Source organism: Geospiza fortis, unplaced genomic scaffold, assembly GCF_000277835.1.
Source record: "Geospiza fortis unplaced genomic scaffold, GeoFor_1.0 scaffold75, whole genome shotgun sequence".
Lineage (NCBI taxonomy): Eukaryota > Metazoa > Chordata > Aves > Passeriformes > Thraupidae > Geospiza > Geospiza fortis.
The window spans coordinates 1,934,441-1,959,080 of record NW_005054360.1 but is presented as its reverse complement, the minus strand read 5'-3'; the positions used below and the strand labels follow the sequence as shown (position 1 = coordinate 1,959,080).

Below are 24,640 nucleotides of genomic sequence, written 5' to 3'. Positions count from 1 at the left end.
ATTTTTTTTTTAAATTTAAGTGGATATTTTTGGGCAGATACTATTTTAAGATTGTTTTAATGGAAGGGCTTCCTCTTCCTATTTTTTCAGGTACTCACTCACTGGTGACAATAGGAGATGAAAGCTTTGCATTAGTTGATCTGTTGGGGTACAGAAAAAATAAGGCAATGAATTGTAGTTTGTTTAGAGGGAAGTAAGACCCCTTGTTTTTTATTTACCATGTTGTTAAGCTCCATAAAAAGCTAAAAAACAGTATTAGTTATAATAATATTAATAATTATATTTTTGTGCACAAACCTGGGGTTAGTTTAGAAAGGCTAAATGATTTGTGTGTTGTTTTCCTGGATCATCACTAGCAGTTTCACCTTTTTATGCATTTGGGATGCAGATTGCACAATCATTTGTTCAAGACTAGATTTGATACATTGCCACTTTAAGATTAATTATTCTGACATAGTGTCAATAGTTAAAATTGCAGTTGTGTCAATTACAAAAACGTAAATTTTTTGTTGCTTTCAATGTCTGAATATATACTATGAAATTTTAAAAAATAGTGCTAAAATTGCACTGGAAAGTATTTTGTTAGTATTATTTCTGGTTTTCAAGTAAATTATTGGAAATACTTAACTTGTAATTTTAAAAAGATTGCTTTCTTGAATAATACTATTCATAACATAATATCATTACCATTTCTAAAATTCCTTTTATGTCCTTTAATGATTTTCTGTGAATGATACCATTGTTCTGTCACTTACTTGAGCTCATAAACAGGAAAATATTTTACAAATTCAGCATTATGTCAAGGCTATATTTAAGTCTTAGTCATTTCAAATCCTGCAGTACTATCTTTAGGATATATTCTTTCTTATAGAGTAATACGGCATAATCTCTTTTGTCAATTGCTGCAGTGTATTCTGTGTTCTTGTAATACACAGGATCTGGTCATGCTGCTCTCTGAAACAATTCTGCTGCAAAGAATTTCCAAGGCTGTTGATTGTATCTTGTCATTCTTTTTTTTTTTATTCTGCAAAATCTCTCTTTCTAGGTGAGTTCTATATAGGGTACCAGACCTCCCTTCAAAAGTCCTTTCCTTGTCTGCTCCTGTCATTAAGTCGCCCGTAATCTGCTGATACATAGGGGTCCACCTCCAGTCAGCCCTTAGCGACTGCCTTCAAATCTTCCTGAGAACTCCTTGAAGCTTTCTCTCACAGAGTATATCCTAAACCAGAAGGCAGCCTGACTCCAGCTTAGTGGAGAATTGTTTTGTGCAGCAGGGTGGATTTCTGCCCCTGGTGTGTGCAGCAGTCCCTCAGTCAGGGCACAGAGCTGGCTGGTTGTGTTCTGACTGCTCACAGACATACCCTCGTTTCATAGCTGCACTTAAAACTTCGCTTTTTACAGCGTGGTGTGTAGTTTGTTAGCTTTGAATTAAATCTTAATCACAAGTAAAATTCTGAAGGAGACCTCTTGAAACTGTTGACCAAATACACAGTGCTTCCAACCTGAATCTATTGTATTGGGATCTAAAGTCACAAGCTGCAGTTTTAGTTTACGGATGCTAAGGACTTATGTGCCTGGATGTTTTCTTACATAGAAGATAATTACTTTAGCAATACAAACAACTTCCAAATTGATATTAACTTGCTTTTTTCAAATAGGCAGGTTGATTAGGTGTAGAAAAAATAAATGAAGATGTGATTGTACTAGACACTATGATTATATAAGGCCCAAGAAACAAAACAAAAACCAAACACAGGAATATTCTAATTTACTTTTGAGCAGTCATATAAAAAGATTTGGTTCCTAAGTTTTTTAGTGTGTATAAACTTCTATCATTTTATACAGGAACTGGTCACAAATGTAACATAGGTAAGTGTGTAGGACAGATGAAAGAAGATGCATCTAGAGAAAGGCGGAAATAGTTCTGTCTCTGTTAATAAATTGGCAAAGACAAGACATTCCAGTTCAGAACAGAGTGAAAATGGATCCAAGTGCATGTGCAGACTTATTTTGTATCGCGATGTCTGTATATTAATAGAATTCAGAGAAAAGAAGGCAAACTCAATTTGCTAATTTCAGTGAATAGACTTATTCAGCTTACTATTGAGTAATTGCATAAGGCATTTTTCATTTTAATGAGTATTCTGAATTCTTTATCTCTTGGTTTTCTCCATTTCCCATTAGAAATTTGCTGTCTTAAATGTGTTTCTTAGCACTTTTGTCAATATTGTATTTATTTCTAGATCACTTAAGAAGTGATTGTAATGTGCAATTTATAATGATTAGCTTAAGGAGGTATTGAATTGTAGGACTTTGTGACGGAGAGTTGTGGTTTAATATGTGAACTTAGTGAAATCTGCTTTCCTATTTGGGAAAACCATTATAGAAACATTAGAGAAACATTATAGAAAGTGTCAGATGGTAGCTCTAGAGTTTTAAGTTAGATAGATCTTATGTGTGTCAAACTTGGTCTGTTTCAAAATAATAATTTCCTTGTTGTGACATGAATAAAAATACTCTGGAGAGACAGCTTTCTGTAATAAATGATCTTGGCTGTTGCATTCTAGAGTGTTCACAAGCTACAGGTAAAGATCTTGCATTTCTTTGCCATAGTCAACAGATATGTCAGGGAAAATAGACATCTCTGCTTAAAAATAATACGAAAGTACTGGGGATTTATATGTTTATTTCATAGCTGATGACTGATTGTTAGAACCTGTATATTGTTATTCACATCACAGGTTTTCTCCTTGTGATCACTTACATATGTAGTTTGGAGTTACTGTACTTGGCACTGTGATGCCATCTCTCATCTTGCTGTAAATGGTTCTGTTTCACTTTTGTCTGGGATAAGCCCAGAAAAATATGTTATATGCACATCTTAGGCTTTAAAAACTGTTTTCTTTTAACATAGGTTACTATGAAAGCTTGTTTTGGAATTGCACTATGAAGAAAGTGTCCACTTTTGAGCTTTGGGTGACAGGAAAATGCTCAGCTTAGAAAATTGAGTGATCAGGGTAACTGCAGCAGGATGGTGAGGCTGTGGATTCATTGTTTTTCCCTAATCAAGAAAGACAAAAGAGATGCAGCATTTTGTAATCAGAAGTAGAGCATGTGTCCCTGTTCCATCACCCTCTGCAAGTCTCATGACAAGATGGGTGTTGAATTCTGTGACCCAGTTATTGTGTATGGGCAGGTTGGGCCCTGCCTCCTACATACTTGCTGAAATGTGGTGATGTTTCTGAGTTTCTGTACAGATAGAATAGAAATAAAAATAATCTACAGCCCGTTTCCAAAATCCTGGGCGAAATTACTTCCCACCAAAATTTTATAAATGCTTGAACATTTGCCTCTTTTCTAGGGCTGATGTAATTCTAAATCTTCTGGGATATTTAGCCACTATAATAAAAAGAGGGATAATGGGGAACATAATGAAATGGCTTCTCCATTAAAAAGAAAAAAAAAAACAAGTAAAAAAACTAATTTTGGTTTGAAACAGAGGTGCTTGAAGGAGGACATGAAAGATAATTATAAATACTGGGAGGAAATTAATAAGAAATTATTTATTCATGATTTTGAGATTTTGGGGTACTGAACACAATGCAAAAGAAATGCTTTACACTTGACATAAGTTATAGAACTTATTTTCACAACATATTGTGAAAAGTCAAAACAAAAAAATGGGTTCACCAAGGAGCTTTGCAAATCTGTCAGTATTACTGGTGATAGTTCAGAGTCAGTCTGACCCAGATGGATGCTGTGCTGCTGATTGGTGGGGGAGGAAATAATCTTTATTATGTGTCATCATTATGACTTGTGTCATCTTCACTGTGTAGTATGTACTCTGTGTGGCTCTCCTGAAGATAGAATTCTGTATTTCATGGACTGTCCCTGTGGCTAAGTATTGAGTGGTTTGGGGTGTTTCCTTGGTTACTGTTTTCATCTCCTGTTCAAAGTTGGCTGTTGAGCAGGAAGGTGATGTCTTGCCTTTGCTAGCGCTGGGGGAATGTGAATTTGTAGGCTTGGGCCACCAAACTATCAATGGCTTGCTTTCATGTTGAAGACACAAAACTGACTTTCTGTCTGTGTGCACATTCTTCGCAAGGGGATCAAATGCAGCAAAACAGAGACAGAGTAGTGGTGGCAGTGGTTGCAGATGTATTCTGGATTAGTAGAAACTTAAGTGACTGAAAATAAGTGCTAGGTATTGACAATTTATACTAAAATACAAGTCAGTTACTTTCCCAGGTGTTTTATTTATTATTCTAAACTTCCTTTTCCATTAAGTATCCCATCAAAGTGGTCACAGAATGATTGAGATAAGGCATTTCCATGTGGAATGGAGTGGAAAAGTCTGTTATCCCTTGGTTCCAGTTTGTTCTGTAGGACTGAAAAGACAGCTGTAGAGTGTGCAAGAGGTTGACAAGGTTTTGTTCAGCCTTTCTTCTGTACACACCATGTGATGAGAGTCGGGACAGGTGATTCCCAGGCAAGACCAGTAACTGTTGTTTTATTAGCTGCACTTCAGTCTTGATGATGGCTAATGAGTGCCTAAAGAGACAGTGTGGGTGTCTTACACTCACTAAAATAATATTTTAAGTATTGTTTTAGAAATTTTAATTCCTACAGGCCAATTACAGCACCACTGATTTGTGACAAATTAACTTGACCTCTGAATGACAGCTGAGTCTCTCTACACAACTAAAAACGACATAGATGAAAACATTTAGAAAGTGGAGGGAAGTCTGGTGGGGTCATTAGGTGAGGCGTACATTTTTAGGATCTCAGAAGAACATTATGTGGTGCTTCTGTCAACTGCTAAAGTTAGTTTCTTTTTTCAGGTCTGAATTACCTGAAATACAGAGAAGATTGGGACAGCTGGTTCTAAGGTACTAAGGAAAGCTATAGCCCTCAAAATACTGGAATATGCCTGTGTTAAAGACAAACTGAGCAAAGGAGTGTTTTAATGCCTGGCATAGCAGTGAGAAGGTAAAAGGGAGACTTCTTTTTGATAATTAATGTCTGTATCTGTTTTATAAGGGTGGTTGTTCAACATGTAAAATTTTTGGTTTTGAGTGTACTTGAGATTGTCCTGTGATATAAACATTGTGTTGACAGAAAAATCTAGTTCTTTTTGAGTAGCCCGTCCTCAATGCAATGTAGGAATCTTGTATTGCAGCTGAATTCTGAACTTCCTGATTCAGCAGAAGGGTTGCTGGCTTAGTGAGGAGATACTTGTTTCATAAGAAAACAACCATCAGTTCTGTTTTCATTCTACTCTATCTTCAAAATGAAATAAAAATGCAGTGGAATATATGAATGTGGCTGAATGTAGGAGCAAAAGACGTACAGTGATTCGATTCATACCATTTCTGGTAACTGGGAAGTGTTATCATCTTTTTTGGGGGGGGGGCAGTGTGTCAAGATATTTGTTCTTTTTGGCGATGTTTTTAGAGAATTATTTAAAACAAAAAATGTAATATAGAATTACTTTAAACAGGAACATGATACAATTATTTTAGGAAGAGTTTGTCAGTAGATGTATAGATGTTTCTGTCCCATGTTTATGTAAGTAGTTTGATCCCATCTTTAGGATGTAAACTGATCTGTCTACTTGTGAAGCTAGAACTGATGCCTTTTATTTCTCCTGCAGTTAACTTTGAAAGCATTTGAAGAATGTGAATAATTTCACTCTGCTCAGAGAGTCTGACAATAGTTTTTTATTTAATATCAGCAATTGACTGGGAAACTAAGTGCTTTCATATACCTCTTTGAACCCAGGAGTGAACAAGTGTTTTCTTCCTGTTTTGAGAATTCAGGCTTCCACTGTTGGTATTAAAATATGGAAACTATAGCTTGAATGGAAATCATAGTTTTGTCTCTCTATTACACTCTGAAAATTAAAAAAATTAAGTATTTCTTGTTTAGATCATGTGAACTTGCTGAACACAATAAGACATTTTGATCCCTAGAAGGTGCATGATAGGGTATCCCAAAAGCACTTATAACCAGGGGACTTCTTAGTTTTAGTTCTTTGAAGTTTCTGTTGCAAATTCCAATCCTGTGATGAGAATGGGAACTGTGATAGGATTCCTTGGGGAGCCTCTGCTTCTCTGTTTGGTACATAGTTCCATCTGGTGACTTAAAGAGCTTTTGAAATAATAGCATATAGAATACATTCAGTTTCTTAATATTTTCCTGCACAGTGTTTTTTTCGATGTGTAAATCCAGTGTTGCTCCCTCAGGTCATCATTAACTTGTTTGTGTATTTGAATTAACTAACTTGGCAGCTGCCCAGCACCTCCTGCAGATTAATAGGAGCAAGTTTCACCTTGTTTTTTTTTTGGTCCCTTCGTGACTTTACACGTGACATTCTTTCTGCTGATTGTCCATGACTAGTTTTTTTCTGAGCTGGTATTTTAAAGAAGATGTGGTTTTTGGAAAGTGAGGAGGACAAATAAGGTAGCACAGTTTATTGTGCCTAAACAAACATTGATATAGATCACTCTCTTCCTCTGGTGTTAGGTTGATGTATGTCTTTTCTCCTGGAAGAGAGAGGCTTTTCTTGTAGGCTGCTCCCTACAAGAAAAAAAATTGCATTTTCTCATTCAGTTTGGAAAGATTGTGCTTTCTGGAGCAAGGAGAGCTGTGGAGACTGAAAGACTTATACTAAAGTTTTGGAATATCTGTGTATTGGTTAGGAGTGGGACAGGGAAATTTTGTCTTTTTATGCTTCAGATGATGCTGTGTTTCATGTATTCTGCTGAGCTGGTTTTGCATCCATGGCCTGCCAAAAATATATGAGCTGAGAAGGCTCTTAAGGATATGCAGCAGAGCCGGTAGTGCCAGTTTTTGTGTGGTCCATCTGTTGTGCCCTCTTGCTGCTGTGTCTGTACCTGGTGGTAAATGATTGCTGCTGCTTTACTGAGCACCAGCCACAAGGATTTGTGCAGGGTTTCAGAAAGCCCCAGTTTGTTCAGCTCCTGAGCCGTGGAGCTGTTGATTGCTTGCCATGATAATGTACGTGGATTTTGTGTTAAGACTGATTTCTTAATCAGGGGAAGGTTTTTTTCACAATCAAATCTGAAAGAATATCAGAAGAATAGTTGTCAGGTGCTCTAAAATGGAGCAGGTCTGAGATTTGCACTAACAGCTTCATTGAGTTCATTTTGTATAAATGTTTTGTTGGTCCTATGTGATACCAGATGCTCGTTGGACAGATGCCTCAGTCTCAGTTATTGTCAGAGTTGTAAGACTACAGTAAGGCTGCAGTAAGGTTATTGCAGCTATGGCAAAAGGTTGTGGGAAAGGGAAGGTCAGCAATTGTTATGGCATTGGAAACTGGAATGGAGAACTGTCGTGCTCCTGCCTCTGCAGCTAGGGTGTTCTAATGAGTTTAATCACATCTTAATTAGTGTTTCTAGGTAATTAAAATTTTTCAAGAGATGTTGCTAAATAGATACACTTGAGCTTGAGTTTCCAGTGTGTGTCTGCAAGCTGGCTTCAGATACCCTCTCTGTCTATTCCACAGAGGCTTAAGTTCATCCTAACTGTGGTGTTGCACTTATAGGTGTTCATTAAACTGCCCTTAAATGTTAGATCATCTCAAAAAGGACACTACAGATTAATCAGGGCTCCTGACCTAAGGCCATCTGTGCCTTCTCTTTGAATCTGGGGATTAAGTATAATTATGCTCTCTTGCATATTTTGGAAATGTATGAAAACTGTAAAACTACACTGTAGTACAGAGAACTTGTATAAGTCAAATTATTTTGTAATAACCATATGTTACAACAATTTTTTAGCATTTACATGAAAATAAATTTCTAGATCCATATTTGACCTGAAACATCTTCACCTTTTCTTAAGACATTCATTCCTTTTAGTTAATGGCACTTTTTCCTTACAAAGATATACAATGTACTTCTGTACGTTTTAATATAAGCAGTTGGATAGCTCAACATGAATTTTATTATTCTTTAAACTTTTACTGATAAGAACAAAAGGCAACTTTTAATTTTTTAACATAATAATGTTTTTGCTCTTAATTTCAGTGGAAGTAGCCAGTAAGTAATTTTTGAATTGCAGCATAAAGAATTTAATAAATAATTTTATATTTCAATTTAAATTCAGATGTACATTCCTATGATAACACTTACTAGTAAATATGAATATAGCTTAATGAAAAAAATAAATACTAGCCTCCATTTATACGAGTGGAATACATCAAATTTGCCATCTTTTGAGAAAGTAGAACAAGTAGATCTTCCTGTCATGCTTAGTTTTTCATTTGTATACAGGAAAATGAAAACAAGCATTCCTGTGTTGAAGTTCTACTTGCTCACTTTGATTTTAAGCTAGTTATTGCATTGAAGTAGTTGAGTAATCTGAAATCAAGGAAATATTTTCTGTATATGTAAAAAGGCTGTGATACTATCCAGGGTAATACTTCAGAAAACTCTGTCCCTTGGAACCTATTTTAATATATTGTTATACTTCAAAATTTAGACAATTCTATTGTCTAAATGAATATTTTTATAGGTTCTTACCTTATGTCACTTTGGGCCATGGTTATGTACTTAAAATAACAGGTGTCTTTTTGAAATACACTTATCTTCAGATTTTTTAAAAGTGAGAATTAACTTCTAATGTTTCAATAACTTCTAGTATATTGAGCAAGTAGTGTGTAAATGCAGAAGCAGCAAAAGATCATCCTATCCTCAGAGCTGCATGTGGCTGGTTTGCAGCAAATAAGGCCAATACACAACAGACAGTAAAGACAAGTCTAATACTCAGTGAGCGTGGATTGTCCATGCAATGAGTGACATGGGCTGTATTTTGGGCAGTGTGAAGACAGAGAATTACTACTTGCAACTGTAAAATATGGATTTAGATGTAAGATACCTCAGTGTTAACCCAGAATATAGGTTGTTTCAAGGTATACTTGTTAGATTTTCATAGGAGGAGCCATCTTCCACTTCCAAGCTAACTTTCATGGTGAGATTAGATATTGCAAGTGTCTTCATCAAGGTTTGGTAGTAGTGCTGATAGCAAATTCTTTGGTCATACTCGCTTGTGCTTTGTTTTTAGGGATTCTTTTACCACTCAGTCAGTGCCAGGGCAATTTTTTTCCCCATTAGCCTCATACGCTTCTCCTCCCCCTTGCACGTATAAAGACTATTTTGCAGATTGCCTTAAACCCACAGGCAAGGGTGGGTTTATTTGGGGCTGAAAGATAAGAACAGTGAAACATGCAGAACTGCTCACTGCAGACTGTCCTGCTGAGCCACTTCCAAGAGGTGGCTGCTTGTGTACAGCAGGGTGGCTGCTCTCTGCTGTCTCTGCTACAAGAGGTGGTGGTTGGGCTGCTCACTGCTGGTGTTGGGCTTCAGGAATTGAACTGGCCAGCTGATACTGGTGGGTTGTGAAATTAATTAGGTCCCAAAAAGCAAAGGGAGAAGAGTGGTGGCTAAGGTGGCTAGCTCAAACTCAACCAGTCTGCATCTGTATCCAGTGTAGAACAGAATGTTCCCATACTTTTCATGATTATGAAGAACTTACTGAATGCCCAGTTGGTGCTTTTTTTAATTCAGAGTTATCTACACCTAGAGGGTTTGTGATTTTGATAGGAACTTCCCTCCCCCTCTTTTTTTTAAGTTCCCCTTCATACAGCAGAAATTTATTTTTCAAATACTTACCCATTTGCACATTGGTGTCTGTTCCACAAGCTCCTGTGACATTATTAGTAACTGATCTCTGACATACTATAGATCTGATGGCTTTGGTATTAAAACTGATAGTGTTGTCACAGGGTGTTTGGTGAGGCAGGTATTCTGCAAACCTTGTTGTTCCTTCCTCTTCCCTGTGACTCTGGGGAGGTTAGAGGCTGGGCATGCCCACTGTAGTTATTCTGTATTGTTCAAGATAGCAGAACAAAAGATATTTAAAAAAATTAACCTCTGATTTGGCATTGCTTTCTAACCTAGAAGTTCTAGTTCTGATTATTTTTTCAGTAAGTTTGTAGTTCATGAGGGCAATAAAGGGGTTTTGTGAGTAGCCAGAAGAGGAAGGAGATTAGCAACTCTTATTCATCTTCTTTTGTGACAATATGTAAGATACATATTCATCACAGAAGCATACTCTACTGATCTTCAAAAATGCTCTATTTCGTTATTTACATGTAGTTACTTGTATATTTTGTGTGATTCACTCCTGGGGTGGGGCTTGTTTGTTTTAAATTTGGTTACTAACATTAATCTGTTTGTTTCTGTTTACACTCTCTGCTTGAAATAGTGTGATGTGGTACTTAAAAAAAAAGTTATTTAGTAAGCTGCATTTGTATCTACAAGCTGTGAAGTTATGAGTCTCTTATTTCTACTTGTTTTCACACTAGACAGCAGTGTGCAAAGAGTTTTCTTTCTTCTCTCCGCCACCTTACTGTCCCAGCTAGGCAGGGGTAGGGCAGAGGCAAGAATTGCAGAGGAGACTTTGGTGACCAGTGGAGCTGACCTTGGAGAAGCACAGCTTGGGCTTTACGATGTGTTGCATAATAACATATTTAAAACAGAGTTATTCCAAAAGAAAATACTTTTTCTTTCTTCCCTTAATGTGTGCTTGACATTTAAATGAAGAGGATTTTCATTTTGAAAAATTAATTTGAAACTCTAAAGTTTTGGTCCATTTGCCTAACAATAAAGACAGCTGGATGGGTGTTATTGTTCTCTGTGTTCAGCTGTTTCTTCTATTGGGCTGTTGGATTCAAGAATTTAGGCCACACTGAAAAACTCTTCCAGAGAGCTTATGTGCTTCTGCACTTCCATTTCCTTGCCACTCCCTGTGGCTGTTGCTGGCTATATTCCTTTCAGTTGAAAGGTGGTATTTTTTTTTTGTTTTATACTGGTGGGCTACACATAATGATGAAATATCTTCTGGTATCCACTTAGTAATTTCTAGGGAATTAACTTCCAGGACCTAATGTCTGTTTAAGCCAGTTTATAATGTTTTGAGTAACAATTACACTATTTGTGAAAATTAAGTTACATGTCAAAGCCCCCTTAGTATTCTTTAATCATACTGCTATACCTGAAATGAGCTGTGACAGTGATACTTTGGCAAATAATATACCATGAAAAACAGTTACACTCGAATATTTTCCACAAATCTGAAGCCTACCGATGAGTGAGAGAAGAGTAGTTATGAAACTGCATGAAATTTATACTACATAATTATACTGCTATACTGTAAAAGCTGACAGTGATGTGAAATTTGGCAGCAAATATTACTGCTGTGTTTACCCTTCTTTTGATCTTTATGACTTTCCTTTCTTTCCACCTTCACCACCCTAGTTGAAGGCCACAGAAGACGCAAAGGGAAAATTTTAAGCATCATTTTTCTCTATCATGAGGCCAGATTTCATTGATGAGTAGATTTTGCTGTCAATCAATTTTGTTTTCAAGCACAGAGCATTAGTTCCAGAATATTACAGTTGTCAAATGAGAAGTTACATAGACCAGATGGCTAATTGGTTGCTGGAATATGATGATGATGGGTTTTATTTCTGATTAAGCTGAGAGCTGTGTGGGAAATGCTAATACAGTCTTCAGTAAGGAGCGGAAGAAATTATGAAGAGGAAGCTTCATTTCCTTGGAAAAGAAATACAGAATGTTGTCACTTCTACCATCTAGAAAATAAAACCATGTATCAAAGTTTATACATATCAAAGCATTGGTTAGGGAACCTGGAAGGCTGAGCATTTTGATGAAGATGGAAGAAAGGTATGTACATTGGGAAACAAGTGCTTACCTGGAACTTAAACCATTGGGAGAGGCAAATATGTGATTTCCTTTATACGTCAAATTATGTGTTACATTTTTGACATTTTTCCTCTTCGAACTAGCATGTGCTTTCTAGTGAGGAGTTTTTCACAGATTGACTTCTTTCAATGGGTAAAAATTTCTTGGACATTCTGTATAAGACTTAGAAATAAAAGTAATGACTGGCTGAGTCTTGGACATTTTAACTGAACAAGAAACAAGAAACAGAAAGTTATCTCCAGGATTAAGGTGTGTTAGTTCAGTTGTAAACCAGGCATTGCACTATGTAGGTGTAGTTTGAAGAGAAGTAATTTAGAAATTTGCCATAGTGATAATTTCTAAATACCTAATCAGTTTTATTCCATGAATATTCGCTCAACCTAGAAAATGTTACTGGTATTGCAGTGGTGATTGTGGTATAATGAATGTGTTCTGATGGAGCACACTATGAAAACTTGTGTTTTGTCCCCTCTGACTTTTTGGTTGTTTGCTCTTACTTTGAGTAAATACTGCCTTTATAGTATGGAAACAGACCACAAAATCTGTGAAATATTTTTTTATTTATCCTGATTAGAAAAGGAGAAAAATAAGCACTTTATTAATAGCTATTCTAGAATGAAATGTTTTATAAAACACCACCTTCATAAAAAGATGGATTGACAAAATGCAACTGTGAAAATATTCTGCAGTAATAAATTGCAAATATTTGTTTTAGTTGGCATTTCTCCAGTTTCCGAACTTCCTTAAAATTACCAAAATCCTGTCCCTCATTTCTTGTAATTCTAGCTTATTCAATTTAGGAATAGGAAGAACACCCTTTGCTGTTAGGAAATTCAGTGGGGTTTTGTACCCATTGTGTTACTGTTTATAGATCATGTAATTTCACTACTTAAACAGTTTGCAGGCAGTTATTTCAGTAATACTGTATATGTAATGTGAAAATGATCACTTTTCTAAGGAGGGGAATAAAATGAATGGTAACGATTTTTTTTAACAATATCAGTCACATATATTTAGAGCATTATATATCCTAAAGTTTCATATTAGATCCTTCTTCTTAAGCAATCAGTTGCAGACCTGTGCATGGCGTGAGATGAGGAGAACTGCTTTGTTATTTCCAATGACAAGATGAAATCCACACTGACTTATTTGAAAAGTGCAGGAGCTCCCTCTCCTGGCTTAGAGCGCTGTAAGTTGCAAGTTTCTGGGAATGTTTTCAATTTATCACATTTTAAAAATACCTTATTTGGAATACTTACCTGTAGAAATGTTTTTCTGGTATCTTGAAAGTCATGGTGAAAACTGGTTTTGATGACCGTTTGGTTTCTGCTCCGAGTGCAGTGTCTGTGTTTCTGCCATCTGGCTTTGTACCCCCATCGGCAGCAGATGATGTCCTCTCTTGTCGGTGTGGTCATGCTGAAATGACAGCCACATTTAACGTACTCTGAAGTTACAAATCCAATACGTCCCTTCATTAAACCCCACCCATGCTTTTCACAGCCATTCAGAGTAATGTGAGTCGTTGATGGTCATTTTGTACGAAGCCCTGTAAATCATCCTAAGTCTACAAAGAAGTTTAAAAAAAATTAAATTTTTTACTGTTGATGTATACAGTGTGAGTTCTTTCCTCCCCGCCCATCCATCGGGACAGCAGTCGGAGAGAGAGGAGGCCTCTTCACTGTTTGTTTATTCAATCACTCTCCTTTCACAGCCTGTTCAGTGTTGGAATTCATCAGAGGAATTAGATTGCTTTGTAGATACTTAAATTTGATAGGGTCTTTTATACAACATCATTTTCAAGGGTAGGAACTTGGCTTGAAAAGGTAGCACTGGAGACACATTTCTTACTGTAGCGGTATAAAAAGCCCCGATCCAAGCAAAAAACCAGTTTCTCAATATTGAGAATGCAGGTTGATTAAAACATGTATTTAACTCATCTCTATCAGCGTTGTATCCGTAAATCATTTATCAGAATAGGAGCCAAGAGTGCCAGATGAGCCCTAGCCCCTGTTCTGTTCCGTATCTTGCCATCTCAAGGATACTAATGTAGGGAACACACATTGATATGTACTGAAAGAGACCAGTGCTTTGAAGTGGCTACAACTTCTGTACCTGAAGTAGCTTCACTTAGCTGAACTCAGTTACCTGCGCTTTCTCTGGGTTGTTGTGGGTTTTTGTTTGTCTGTTGGTTGGTTGGTTGTTTTTTTTTTTTTTACTTCTAGGTATTTTTAGCTTTTCAATTCAGAGGGAAGATTGACCTCTGGTTACATCCTGTTACAGGAGTATAAGGGAGTATATGACATGTGTGGGGACAGTGCACAGTCCTGTATTAACTTCAACAGTGCAATTAGGGAATTTTCAATGATAGCTCAAGGAAACATTTTACTGTAGAACAGTTATGCGTTGCATCATCAAAGATTCTGTATTCACAATATTTGATTTTGCAAAGCACTACATTTTTAAAATATGTTTGTGCACTTTAATTTACCTACACTTGCTGGCTCAGGTATGCTTATTGCTTCATTTAGCACCTTTGTCATTTCCCAGTAAACTTCAAGATATGTAAGTTGGAGTGGACCAATGAATAATGCCAAAAAATGTCAAAGGTTCACTATCAAATTGCTTAACTCTGATTTATACAGTTTCAGACAAGGAAAAAAAAGAAAAAAACAACTTTGGTATTTCTAGCAAATGCCAAAATAGAATCAATGCAGCATTGTTCACCTAGTTAAAATTCCAAAATCCAGGAAATGCAAACATTAAGTTTCCAACAGCAACATTAACTTGGACTCTTTGCATATCCTGTATTTTGCTGGTATGCATTAAGACTTAAAGCAATGTATTAAGCTGTGAGTTAAACAAGAAAAACAGAAAAAAAGTCTTCATGTAGGCAGCACTGCCAAGTTTAGTTTTGTTAGCATTTGTGTTTATTGACCTTTTATAATTTTAAATTATTTTCTTCATAAAGATTGAATATGGTTTTTTTGGCCAAATGAAGTGAAATCTGAGAGCTTGTTTTCACTGCAGTGTGAACTTGACATACAGTTTACCCCTTGCCTTAAACCTGACTCTTCATCCAACGGTATCTCAGACTTGAATTAAGCAGTTTTAAGTCTTGGAAATATGGCTTGAACCTCAGAGGCACTCTGATTACTGTGGGACTATTACTTGGGCTATATAGGCTGGCAAGATAGAATTAATTCTAGGTGATATCTTTTTTGCTAATTAAATTTCCACATAAATTAAGTGTGCAGAGTGACTTGAGTCACAGAGTAAATCAAACTTAAAGATGGGCTCTTAACTATATCTCATTTGAATTCTAATGTATAATTTTGTAAACTATATATACTATTGGTTCCAAAATGTTTAGAGTATTGCAGTTGCGTGTTAGTACCTGAAGACACAGGAAAGTCCTGCTCTGAGGGTGGTTCCATCCTGGAGGTGGTACAGAGCTGCAGGCAGACAGACCTTCCTATGTGGATGTTGCTGTCTGCAGCTGCTGACACGTGCCACACACTTCAGGCTTCTTGCCTGTTTGAACTCGGCTAATCCATGTTCTAGAAGAAAGAAGGAGGTATTTGGAGAGTATTAAAGCAAGGATTTGCTGGTTAGAAATAGATTTGGAAACTGACTATAGGTTTATAAAGCAGTAGTGTGACAATCGTTCACATTTCCCATGTGAACAGTGGTGTAAAAGATCAGTGGGGTGGGAGTGGAAATGTAGACAGGAGAAAGTGAAAACTGTAAGGGAAGTAAAAGTAAAATGTCAGGAGATGGGAATATTTATTAAATAGAGGGGGTAAAGGCCGAGTTCATTGTTGGAGATTCTTGGATTCATGACAAGAATAGTGAGTACATAGCAGCGTCATAAGGGAAAAGGTAAAATTGGTATAGATGTGAAGCAAGAAACTGCAACGTAGAATTTGGACAGCAGGGCCTGAGAGGGGGAAGCTTCTCTCCTGGAAAGAGGGAAATGGAGAAAAGGAAGAAAATGAAAATAAAAATGGAAGGAAGTATATGCTAGGTGACAAGTCATACAGTGGCTTTGATGCAATGGTGCTGCCAGAGTTTGCCAGAAAGGAAGAGGGGAGGTTATGCAGCAAAAAGAGAGCTTTTCAGTGGCATCTGGAAGTTAGAAGGAATTGGAGAATTCAAGAATGAAGGATGGTCACGAGGAACTTACAGAGAAGACAGAAGACTGCACGAAGTGTCTGGTATGCTTGATGTGCCAGCGGTGCAAAGGCACTGGAATGTGTCATTGGCTATTGACCTTCACCTTTCTTTTCTTCTACAAACTTAAATCACAGAAAAGTGATTGAGAAGAAGCTTGTAAACTGACGAAAGTCAACCACAGACTTCCTCTGATTAGCTGTCTATCCATGTGCAATACTGTTTTTACAATGCACATGTACACTTAAGGAATATTTTTTGTTACTTATGCTCAAGATGCAACTAATAAATTACCATTTAATAAATCAAAATGTTTCAAAATTGAGCTAAAGGTGTACTGTCCAGATTGCTCACTGAATTTTAAAACTTCACAATGAAAAAGCAATCTGAAACTGATTAAAATAAAAATTATTGTAATGGGTTTTTTTCTTGGATAAAAACACATACTAGGAAAATGGGGTTTATTCCGATTTTGCCCTCCGAAAATAAACCCCATGCTTAATTATAAATCATCTCTTTACTTTACCCATCCTCTAAAAAAAATCCTTACATTTTGACAGAGGAGGATTATGAAAAATTATGCTGAACAAAGGAGAAGTGTTCAAAAGATTAGTTAATCTGAACTAGAAGGAGTGATCAAAAGTTCTGTAATAAAATTTTGAAGCACTGTAAAATATCTGTACCTTATTTGGCTCTAGAGGTGTTCAAAATTTTGAGTTTGAAAAATAACATTCTGACATTAGAGGAGGTATTTCTGAGTTTAAGTAATAATTTGAATATTTATGTAATTGTGGGGATGATTTTTGGATATGGCTGTTTAACAGACGTGAGAGTTGATGCATACATGTTTTGTTGGACTATGATGTAAATAATGCTGGTGATGCTAATATGTGGCTAAACTGTTTAAGTCAAGTAGATATTTACTAGTTTCTTTAGGATGTCCTAATCCTGGTTTTACTTCTATCACAGATTTCCCATCCACTTTTGTAAATGTGGGCTCAAACTGCATTATAATACTATTAAAATCTGAAGTATATTTCTAAAATTGGAGTTACAGAGCCCCTTGGTGCAGAACATTTTTAATTGTTTTTAGGGAGTGTTGAGGTTACTGGATGATTCATTGCAGTAGGTTGTGCTGAACTCTCATTTATAGAAAAATTGCCAGGTTTTTTTAGTATTTTGGAGGTCAGTAAGGTTTGTAATTTACTGTAGGTAGTTACATTTTTCAAACAGACTGTCAGGAAACACTGCCAGAACAAAACTATTTGTGCAGGTAATTAATGGAGAGGCTGTGGTACCTGCTGACAGCTATTTTCCAAGGAAAGGAATGGTTTGCAGCTAGGGGAAAAGTGTTAAAAGTGTGCCCAAACCAGTAACTCAAACTGAAAGAGCAACCTTTGATCTGAGACATAGTTTAGGTCACATTTTAATGAATAGCTTTATTAAACTAGTATATTAAACTAATATTATTCTGTCAGTTGGTACATTTTATTTGCAGAAAATTGGATCTGTCTAAGGGTATTGGACATCTACAACAGTGATGCTGGTTAAAATTAAACTGGTAGCTTTAGTGTGTTTATTTAAAGGAATGTTTTCGTGCATTTTAAGGAATGTGTTCAATTCAAACACTGACATTAAAAAGCTAAGTCTGGACAGAGCTCACGTAGGGGTTTTTGTGTTAAAGGCAGAGAAGGTGCAGGTTGCAAAAAGCCTTGCCTCTGTTTTAATACTCATTGAACATATTTTGCATTTAGCATGGCAGTGTTTTCAGGCTGCAAGGAACTTTCTAAAACTTAAACTGTAATACATTGTAATATATAAATTAATAACAATATTACCAACGTTTTAATATCGTAATATATTCTGTATTTTATTTCTATTTTTTCTATGTTGTATTGACTCATTGAAAGAATTATTTCACACTTGTATTTAGAGAGGTTTTAGATAACAGTGGTATCTGGATAAACGGTCCTGCTCCAGACCATGAAAGAATAACTGTCTGAATAAGGAAAATTGTGATGCCAGTTTCAGTGTTGCTGTTGGAGTTTAAGGTAAGTGAGAGTTTTCCATTGACACAGGATTACTCTCATCAAGAGGAGAAACGCGTCTTTTGCTGAAGTTATGAAGGAATAAAATTGTACACTGTGCTCTTTTCCTTCTACCTGTCTTCTGAGCCCTTTGAACAAACTCAGTCAAACATGAGAGAGGATGTCCCCCAGATATGAGCTTCTGGCATGTTTTTGGAAATGTATGGTCAGGTAGTGATGAAGTTGTGTGTTTTCTGTTAATAATCCAGCAAGGGAAGTGTCAAGTGGAAACTCATCCTTGAAGAGAAAGAGAATAAAATTATAAAGGTCCAAACATGTAGCCTAGAGACCAGTCAGGAGGGCCACTCACTGGAAATAAGCCTGACTTTGTTCTGGTGTTGATCAAACTGCTGGAAATAGCCACCACAGACTGCTGGGGTAGTAATTTCTACTGTCTTAATGTTTTTCAGTACATTACTTCTTAAATACTCTCTCTTTTTATTTCTTGTACTCAAAGATTTTATAATTTAGAGTGTTGATTTTTTTTCCATATGTAAACATTTTCCCATCAGGAGAGGCCAGAGACATCTCTCTCCTGATGCACTGACTTGACAGTCAGATTTGAACCATGGAAGTAGAAGTCACACTACAAAATAAAATGATTTTAGAAGTATTTTTTTCCAAACTGCTGTTTGTTAAAGATGTAACCACAAATGTATGAATTAAATGCCAAACACTTACTCATTTTCAGTGGATGCTTAAGAGTGCCTAAATTATCTGCTGTTCTCCAAGTCTTTTCACAAAGCGAAGCTCTTTCTAAGATATCTATGGTGTAACCTAAATAAAATGGAGAACACTGATAGAATTGATAGAAAAATATGCAGAAGCCTTTAATTTTTCTTATGGTTGAAGACTGATATGATGACAAGACCATGAAGAAGTTAGTGAGGGCCGCTGTTGACCTTTCCAGTTTGGGGCAGTCCTTGTTTTCTGTGTTGGTGTATTAGTTAATAACATTTGGTAGTTGCTGTAGATATTTCTGGGGTTTCTAAGTGGACTTCATACAGAGAGATACTTGTGATAGTTTTAATTTTCATTACACATACAGCTGAGTGAGTCAGAGGTAGCTTCTTGCTTCTGCAACATCTTTGAAGACCCATCATATTTATGCACATGTCCTCTATGCTGTAATTCAAGTTGAAGATTTTTTGAAGGTTCCTGTTGCCAGCAAGTACATACTGCCTGTAGGGGTAGCTGAGCAGCTTTGGAAGCCTGTCAGGAGCCACAGGCGCGTTCCAGTAGCCTGTCGGAGACTGTGTGATTGAGGAGCTGAAACCTTCTTCAGAAGAGTTTAAGAATTCACTAGATCCCCTTACATTACAGCTTCTAAAAGAGTTGACCGCCATTTTCAATTCAGATTTTGTCTACTGAAACAAATTTACTTCTCCCAGTCTAGAAAACCTCCCTTGGCAATTTCCTGTGCTCACTGGGTTTTGGAGTCTTGTATACATGTCTGTAGTCACTCAATTACTTGAGGCCCCATAATGAATACAAGACTGACTGGCTGTCAAATTTCCTGTGTCTGCATGAAATCTCTATCTGGTACTTTGAATACCATTTGCAGACATTCTGGTTTAGTCCTGCAAATCAAGGTTATAGTCATCATAATTGTGGCATCCTTTAGAAAAATAGGTTGAATGTTTCTTGTATCAAACAACCAAATAACCTGGGTTTATGTGTCCCATCCCCAGCCTGCCTGCCTCCTGATTTGTACCATTGTTATGTTCATACTTCTTATGTTTTTATTTGTCATAAATTAATCAATAGCCTTCAGTCTGCTTTTCAAATGTGAAGGAAATCAATTTATATTCATTAAAATGCCAAAATATTGAGTAACTTGTAAAATACGCTTTCAGAAATAAATATTATGGAGTTTATTGAGGTTTGTGTGGGAAGTTTGAGGTAGACCCAAGACTTTATGTGTTCCATCTCCAACTGCATGGTGCTTGCCATAAGTACAAATTTGAATTAGCTTTTCTACCTCATCTTTTCTTGAAAAATGAACTTGACTGAAATAAAGTGTATGCATGACTGATGGAGTCACTTCAATTCCAAAGCAATAGAGGATGCTAGAAAGAAGCTACTAAAGCTGAAATTACGTGGAAGGCCATTCATCTTGGCACTCTGCAGCTGCCTCCCACCTGCTTGCTTTATCTGCCCAACCTCTGCCTGTTCTTACAGTCCTGTATTCCCAATGTGAGTGATCGCGAACAAGATTTATCCCTCATCCTTTGCTAAAGGACCTCTCTTGGTCCACATGTGGGATATGCAGAAAAATGGTTCCCTTGGAGAGCTGTAATTCTAGAATTTTGTGGGTTTGTACAGTGCTTCTGGGAGGCTTCTACCGCACTCCTGGCCTTGTGGAACCGGGGCACGTCACCCTGGTGAGTAATGTCACTGCAATGACCTTGGTGGTGACGGTGACCAGAGCTGTGTCTGGCTTGATGACCCTGCAGTGTGTGGGAGCTGTTGGAAGACAGGGGAGCATTTCTGTGCTTTTTACAGACAAGGCTTATATTTTTCCCCAACACCTGCCGTTCAACCAGAACGCCTTAAAATAGAGATGTATTTCATTATGCAGATAAACACAGGCAGAAACAATTATAATTATGCGTTTTGTTATTTTATCTTAATCCATTTCTATTACCGTGAGGGGCCGTGAGGGGCCGGGCGGGCGCCGCTGTTTCCACGCGGCGGGTGCCAGCAGAACCCGATACGGTGCGATCTATAGAAGCAAGGTACAACTGGAATAATGAAATTTCAAAAATAAGCCCTTTTTAAAGGCTGGTTGTAACAGTTCTGCTGGGTATTGTAAATGCCTCAGGTGCACTTGATACTGCTGTTATGTTCCTGGCCCTGGCTCCTAATTTTTATGGAAAGATGGATTGAACTTCAATTTAGGAATATTCGGTAATCCCTCTCAGGACATACCGTAACAGCTGGTATTTCTGTGTTGCAGCAAATCGATTCCATACAGCAGTCAGCAATGCCTATGGCTGGGCTCCGGCAAAAACTTCCAAAGCATTTTAAATGAAGTGAGCCAAAGAAAATAGCATCATCACTGCAAAAATGTAGCTTAATTTGCACGTTAGGAAAAAAAAAATCCCCATCCCATTCCAGCAAAATATTAAGCATTTTACTGGTAAGGATTTCATCAGGTCATTTATTTTTCATTAATATATATTTAGGATCAGGGGGCAATAACTGTGCTGTATATAGGTTTCTTAAATAATGAGCTTGATTTTTTTTGTACTGAATGATTTACTGTGAAATAAAGAAAAATAAAGAAACTGATGGAGTTGAAATACATCACGTATATGGAGATCAACAAGATTTTCTGCTTTTTGCAGTGAACTCTCTTTAAAGAACCTGAATTTCTGGTTAATAATAATGTACTCATAATGAGAACACCTTGTTTGGTTGGTTTTGTTTTTTTCCTGTTTTGTTTTCTTTTCTTTTTAACAGATGAAAGTACTTTAACATGAATATAAATCAAAGATGTTTCATTAGTAATTGATAATTTTGTTCAACCAGTTTCTTACACATGTAAAAGTAAAAATGCCTCTCTCCTTCATACGGCTGCTCGGGTGTGCTCGTGCTGCGGACTGTCACTGAGTTTGGGACCTGACTTCTTTATGTGTTAAACAGAAAACAAGCAGAATTAATGTAAAGTGAATATGTTCCGTCTTAATTGGCACAATGTGTCCTTGGCTATGATGTCTTCTTTTTTTCCTCTTTTTAACTGCACCCTGGCTAGCTTTACATATAGATGTTTTACAGCTCTTGTCATCATAAGATGAGCTTTCACTCTGGAATACTTAATTTCCTTATCCGTGCTTTAAATTTTAAGTTCATGGACTTTTGTGCTGATTTGATGAATGTCAAAATATTTTTTTTTTGAAACTGATGTTTTTTTACTGAAAACTTATTTTCTTCATTAACTTCTATAATTTTAAAAAATCCTAAACCCTTAAACAATCTTAATAGATAAGCTTTTAGGTTTTTATTTGGTTCTTTTCATCACAGAAGAAGTTGTCCAGGGAGGTAACTTCTGCTATATTTTGCCTTCTTAACCAAACCACCCAGATTCACTGGGTAAATGCCTAGGGGATGTAAAAAACCCCCATACTTAAAAAAACCTGCCAAACTATTTAAACAATGGGTTTATGCCTGGGGACAAGTGAACAGCTAACTTATATCTAATAATATATTCCTTTAAAACTTATTAAACAAAATCTTGTGGATGGCCCTTAGTATGCTGCAATATTTTTAGCCATGTGGAGATTTCTTTCAGTGAAAAACAAAATTTTGAACAGCATACAGTGTTTACAGCACCTGTATATCACTCTTCCACAAGACTGTTGCCAAGTTAAAATGGGTCCAAAATATGCACTTTAAGAGCCAACATGACTTCAAAAGTCATTCTGATTAATATGAATGTGTTTTAAAAAAAACCAACAAAACCCAAACCAGCAATAGCAGCGGCAAAATGCTCTTCTGTTTGTTTATTTTCTTTTGCTAAAGCAGAACTATGCTGCTTTCTTTCTTCAAGGATCCTTTTTGTTTACTGAAATCTGGGAAAAAAAAATCTTTATTTTTTTGGTAGTTTCTACTTCCCCCTCTCCCTTACTTCTCCCTGAAAACACATCAGTCCCTGCCCCACTCTAAGTAGACATTTGCTGTCTTGACTTGGAATTTCTTTTCGTATGTTTGCATTCCAGTTTCATATTTTAACATACTTGAATAAAAATGCATTTACTTCTATTTGAAATTAATTTTAATTTTTGTTACATGTACTCTGAATTTTTCTCAAAAACGGTTGAAGGAAAGACCCCAAATTTACTATCAGGAGACCTGTACAATTATTACAAAATATGTGTTAAACAAACACTGACTTTGTCATAATGAATCGCAGAAAAATTCCTTCCATGGTAATGGCTCCATCAACTCCACGAATCAAACTGCTATTTACCTTAGAAAAGTATTTGTTCCAGTCCTACTTTTTACAGCTTCAGTTAAAATTTAGATTATATTTCCAGATTGCAAACAAAAATCTTAAATGACCTGAAAACAATTGAAAGGAGGTTAAATAGAAACACTGAATAAATTACTGTGCTAGTAAGCAATTTTATTTCTCTGAGATAAGTAGTAGAAAATTTTGAATTACCTCAATTATTCACAGTTTTAATAAAATACCCCTAGACTTTATTTCCAAAATGCCTGGAGTTAAAGAGTATAATTTACACAAGAGAAATGTGTTAAATTATTGTTATTGCAGAATGGGATTGTAGGCTAGATTGAAGAAAACAAAACTTGTTTCACCTGGAGGAAACAAAAATCTTAACAGTCATAAATAAATGTCTAGTGCTTTGTTTTGAGAATCTTAAATAAAAGCTTATTTCATTATAATCATTGGATTTTATTAGCTGCAGTAATATACAGTTTAACAATGTTCTTAATTGTAAAATTCTATTTCTGTTCTTTCTAGGAGAAGCTAGGAGATAACATAAATCTTTGTAGACAACTTGGCTGCAAGCAGTTAAACTGAAATAAACTTCTGCCTTCTGGCTGCGGTGCTGGTTTGAGGCTTGTGTGTGACGCTCTGCAGACTAAATCATGCCAGCGTTATCAACTGGATCTGGAAGTGACACAGGTACGCGGGCCAAGGAGGGGCCGTGCTTCCTCCACATCTTATTTGTTAAGTCTGTATTTCAAGTAAGATAATTAATTATGGTCTCACCAGATTTTTAATTTAAGACTTAAAACATAACCTTTTCTCCCTGAAGTTAATTTAGATACATGAAACACCACAGATAAAATATATTAATTTTGAAAAGTTCCACCACCACCACCTTCTTCCCCTCTGTCCCCACCCTCCTAGAAAGAACAGATCCAAACATATATTATAGATGGATCTGAAGAATTTGGATTCACCTCTGAGCACGGTTCCTACAATGTTAACTTGAAAAAGGAGGAGGAAGGGGAAAAAAAAAAAGATGATGATATCATGCATGCCTTAATATTTGCAGCAGTCTAGACTATCCCCTCTGTGAGTTACAGTTATCAGTGGAGTTATTTCTGAACACAGACTATTCAGTTTTGACAACTCTGTAACAAATTAGGAGAAGAAAAATACTGTCTCAAGTTCAGTTGCTTCACTTGCCTTCCACGTCAGAGCCCAGTTCCTGACACTGACTGCTGGCAGTGGGATTGCAGATATGTAGCTTTCCATAGTTTCCACCTTCTTTGTGGCAACAGAAGGTTATATTCAAAGGTTAAATTTCATCTCCTTGTTATCCTGAATTCTCCCTGTCTGAAAGTATTTTTGTCCCTCTGTTTGGGATAACTAAAGTTAGTATTTTTGCTTAAGAGTGTTCGTTAAAAAAGGGTGATCCAGCTGAGGTTGCAATACAATACAAGATCCCTGCTTTCCACCCCTGTGTCACATAGTTTTATGCACAAGAAGTAACAGCAGGATTTGGAAAATTAGGAGGGAGATTTCAAGTCGGGAATCCAAAAATTTGTGTATAAGTATGGATATGAGGAACTGCATTTGATTCTTATTTTTAG

At 36.5% G+C, this 24,640-nt stretch overlaps 1 protein-coding gene across 1 annotated transcript in view; it reads left to right on the top strand.

Annotated features, from left to right (window-relative positions):
- MPP7 (membrane palmitoylated protein 7) overlaps positions 1–24,640 on the top strand; it is a 141,501-nt gene that overhangs the window by 12,851 nt on the left and 104,010 nt on the right. The window contains exon 2 of the mRNA XM_031059324.1: positions 23,559–23,723. Within this exon, the coding sequence (XP_030915184.1) occupies positions 23,687–23,723 (37 nt within the window). The 5' untranslated portion in view covers positions 23,559–23,686. The remainder of the gene's footprint in view (positions 1–23,558; positions 23,724–24,640) is intronic.